At 37.7% G+C, this 4,412-nt stretch overlaps 1 protein-coding gene across 1 annotated transcript; it reads right to left on the bottom strand.

The window, feature by feature from the left end:
* Window positions 1-1,395: 1,395 nt before the first annotated feature.
* LOC120415191 (uncharacterized) lies at window positions 1,396-4,412 on the bottom strand. The gene is made up of 2 exons (XM_039576649.1): window positions 2,685-4,412; window positions 1,396-1,401 (listed from the first exon to the last, which is right to left on the bottom strand). The coding sequence occupies exons 1-2, from the start codon at window positions 4,317-4,319 to the stop codon at window positions 1,396-1,398; spliced, it is 1,641 nt and encodes a 546-aa protein (XP_039432583.1). The 5' UTR covers window positions 4,320-4,412.

Consider the following 4,412-nt stretch of genomic DNA (forward strand, 5'->3'; position numbering starts at 1 on the left):
TTAAAATAAGTTGCGCTATCAAAATACTCACTCAATTTCCATCGAAAATGTTGTGATAGGCACAGAGCTTATGGGATTTTGGCTATATGGGATACATTGGCTTTAGTCGTACGAAAAATCATGCAAACACCAAAAAATTATAGTGTTTTGGAATCGGGATGATGTCAGCTATCCATTATAATTATTATTTCATGAAAATTTTCACAAAAATACGTATTTTTCCTGTATTTCGAAAATGCATTTTGTTTTCTCTAAGGAAACCAAAAATAAATTGTTATTGCAATATGGGTATCATATGATCAGGTTTTTTCATACAATGTAATAACAACATTTTTAGAAAATACTCCAAATTTTCACAAAACTACGTCTTTTCGAAAAAAATACTCAAAATTTACATTTTTACAATATGGGTATCAAACGATCGGGATTTTTTCATACATTTCGAATGTAATAACAACATTTTAAGAAAATACTAAAATTTTTCACAAAACTTCGTATTTTCGAATAAAATACTCAAAATTTCCGTTTTTACAATGTGGGTATCGAACGATCGGGATTTTTTCATACATTTCGAATGTAATAACAATATTTTTTGAAAATACTCAAAGCTTCCACAAAACTACGTATTTTCGAAAAAAATACTAAAAATTTCCGTTTTTACAATGTGGGTATCAAAAGATCGGGATTTTTTTCATACATTTCGAATGTAATAACAATATTTTTTGAAAATACTCAAAGCTTTCACAAAACTACGTATTTTCGAAAAAAAATACTCGAAATTTCCGTTTTTACAATGTGGGTATCAAACGATCGGGATTTTTTTCATACATTTCGAAAGTTATTAAAAAAATGAAAATACTTAAAATTTTCAAGAAACTACGTATTTTTGAAAAAAATTGATTTGATTATTTGATACCCATAATGTCAAAACTGAAAATTTGAAAAAAAAATTACAAAAATACGTAGTTTTGTGAAAATTTTGAGTATTTTCAAAAAATATTGTTATTACATTCGAAATGTATGAAAAAATCCAGATCGTTTGATACCCACTTTGTAAAAACGGAAATTTTGAGTATTTTTTTCGAAAATACGTAGTTTTGTTAAATCTCTGCTGATCTGCTGATCTCATAGATTAAAAAAAAGTTTTTAAAGAAAAGAAAAATAACCCAAAAAGCGCATACGACCTTTTAAAACGCTACGCGATAAAAATTTTGTTCGATTTTGACTTCACTCACGGAAGCCGCGTTTTAACCCCTCTACCATCTGTCAGTGGTGCATTTTCGCTTGCCAGATTTTTTTTTAAATATTTTGATATTTTCGAGTGGTTTCAGTTAGACCATATTCGGAGCAACAAAATGTGTACATTTGATTCCAAATTTGAAGATTTTAGGTGCCCTATTCCTAAAAAACGCACACGAAGTTGAAACGAATGAATGCGCAAGCTCGACACTCAACTTGAGTGCACTGAAAAAAACCAATTCTCGATATCGTGAATTAAATTCACGAATGCGAGAACCACGAAGGAATATATTCACGTTTATGGTGCAAATGCACCATACTCATGAATAAATTCCTTCGTGGTTCTCACATTCGTGAACTCAATTCACGATTACGAGAATTGATTTTTTTCTGTGTGACTCCTGCACCCAAGGCACATGAACTTTCTCTTTTTTCCTTTTGGCTCTCTAGGGGAAATATACCCATTTTAATCACTCTTCAACTAATTCTCATCACTTTTGCCGTTTTCCGCTATTAAATCAACATTTTCAGATGTATCATCAATGGAGAGTTGCTTGCTCACTTTTATTTGAGCTATTCATTACTTTTGACCGAGCCACGTAGCCCAGTGGTAACGCTTCCGCCTCGTAAGCGGTAGATCGGGGTTCAAATCCCGGCTCGGACCAACACAACTGGTGATCATTTCCCTTCTGAAATCGATTGCTTAGTAAAGGGAAGGAAGTGTATCGTTACAAACTGGACCTTATCACGACACCTTAGGGAGGCGACCTATAGAATGTTAACATTAACCTTAACATGTTAACATTGAGTTTAGAATGAAACTGCCACTGAATCCGCTTTGTAAATGCCGGCCCCGATACTCTCCAAGGGTGTTCCCTTTAGAAACTGGGAAAGATTTACTTTTTTTACTTTATTCATTACTTTGGAACAGTCAAAAACACTTTATGAAAGCTGTAATTCATGATTAAAGTGCTGAGAGGCCGATAATAGAAAATAAAATAAAATAAAATAAAAGATAATAGAAATAGGCTGAAAAAGGGTATGGTTCCCCTATCTTGCTTTTGTGGTGCTGCGTGGCAAAAGCAATCATTTGAATGCAGTGGTGTTCAGAATTACGATAGAATTCCAACGAATGCGCGAATGCGTTAATATGGATAACAAACTTCATGGTTTTTTTAATACTGGATTTGAAAATTGACATTCAACTCAACAAATGCTTTGAATAACTTTTTTCTGAAATATGTAGCCAAAATTTACCACAGCGATGAGCAACCTGCTTGAGGTATGAAATAAAATGTGCTGTTGAAATCAAATAAATATTTATGATTTTACTATAAACTGGTTGAGACTTTTGACCATTAAGCCAAAAAGTTAATGTTATGCACAAACCACCAAGTGTCCACCCTTCTCTTAAAATATTCGCCTGAAAATACAACACCACTGACACCCAACCCAACTGCCAGCACTATCCAAGCCGGTTCCATGTCCTGAAAGTCGAGATCCCTTTTATCTTCGAGGTACATTTTAATTCTCCGTCCGGAAAACCACTCAATTTCTTCTTCTCTCCACTGTCGCTTCCACAGGTTCATCAGGCCAGCTTCAACCAAATTCCTATGGACAAACCGGAACACCTCCCGCAGAGGACTGCGGAACTTGGCCAAGTACATCTCGTTGCCGCCGTAGTACTCATCGTCGAGCACCACGTAGAACGGCTGCATACGTTCAAAGTCGAAGGACAATTCATTCAGCAGTTCAATCCAGCCAGTTTCCATCATGTGGGCAGAGTTGGGAATGGTTTCGTACATCATTTCTTGCTTAGCCTGAACTAACAGTTTACCGACAACCGGATTTAGTGCAAGTTCGGGGCATTGCTCAATGTCGGCGTAAAATTTGACATCCGAGTTCACGATATCATCCAATGTTTTGATCCGCTGGATCGATGGCTTGCTCACCATCATTGACACGATCTTGGTCTCGAATGCGCTCGACACGAAGAACATCATGATGATCAGTGAGATAAAGATTGTTTTCTCCCACAGACCAGCTCGGTGAAGATTGTGGCGTTCAAAGCCACACACCACAAGTAGAATTGGATCATTTTTGAAGAGTTTCGGAAAAAGACGTTTGACGAACTCGGATAATGCTAGAATGATCATCAGCAGAATCCAAACATGCCAAGTAAACGGCATAAGTATTAGCTCGACGGCGTTCAACGGCCTATCTCTGGGTACAGCAATTTTCATGAACCATGGAATGCCTGTATAAATCTCTTGGAAATTCCTAGTTCTATTGACTGCAAAACTCGCCAGTAAGATGTCTGCAGCATAACTATCCAATTTGTACCGTTTCATGCACTCCTTGAATTCGGCACCCGTTCCAACACAGTTGTGGGGTAATTCCACAGCATCCGTTTGCAGGTAACGTGCCGTTTCATCAACCCATTTGTGGTTCCAATAACCGGGTATCGCCTGTTCATTCAGGATAAAGGTAATTTTCCGTCCAATCATTTCTCGAGCGTACAAGGTGAAAAGATACCGCGGATGTGGAACTTGGGGCAGATCTGCGCAGTACACTCCATTGCAAAGGGTGACCCCCATCGTAAGGATATTCATGATTGCCGAGCTGGCGAACCTGATCCAATATATTTGGTCTTCCATTGCTTTAGCCACACGACGATTGGGTCCGACCAAAACCACCACCTTGGTGGTCGGATCAAACAACTTCATCGTGTAAGTCATGTTCCAAATGGTGTCGTTGCGTTCTAGGTGGCCTATTTCGTTGCCAGGATAAATGAGCAGCATCGTTGGATGAAAGGGCATTTGCTCGTAGAATTCCTCTTGGTAAGAACTGTTAAGGACATATTTGACGACGTGGCTCAGTCGAGGTGATTGCAAAACTTGGTTCAAAATGTTGTTGTATGGATCGCGTCGAGAAATGTCGTAGAAAACGCAGCTAAAAACGCCAAAATATTCGCTGGCCAGAAATTCGATCGTATCGAGTACGTAGTTTAGCGCTGCAACCTTGTAGGTCAAAACCAGCTGAACGTTTAGAAGCAGCAAGGTGCAAACGATTAGCTTCATGGTTGTTCTAGAACTGTGCGTCAAGAGATATTAGTTGATATTGCATAAATCTAAAAATACATTGACAATCACACACAGTAATTCTCCCCTCTC

Source organism: Culex pipiens, chromosome 2 (genome assembly GCF_016801865.2).
Source record: "Culex pipiens pallens isolate TS chromosome 2, TS_CPP_V2, whole genome shotgun sequence".
NCBI lineage: Eukaryota > Metazoa > Arthropoda > Insecta > Diptera > Culicidae > Culex > Culex pipiens.

What these genes read in the sequence shown, in the direction of transcription:
- LOC120415191 (XM_039576649.1), bottom strand. Translation starts at nt 4,319, where the DNA reads ATGAAGCTAATCGTTTGCACCTTGCTGCTTCTAAACGTTCAGCTGGTT.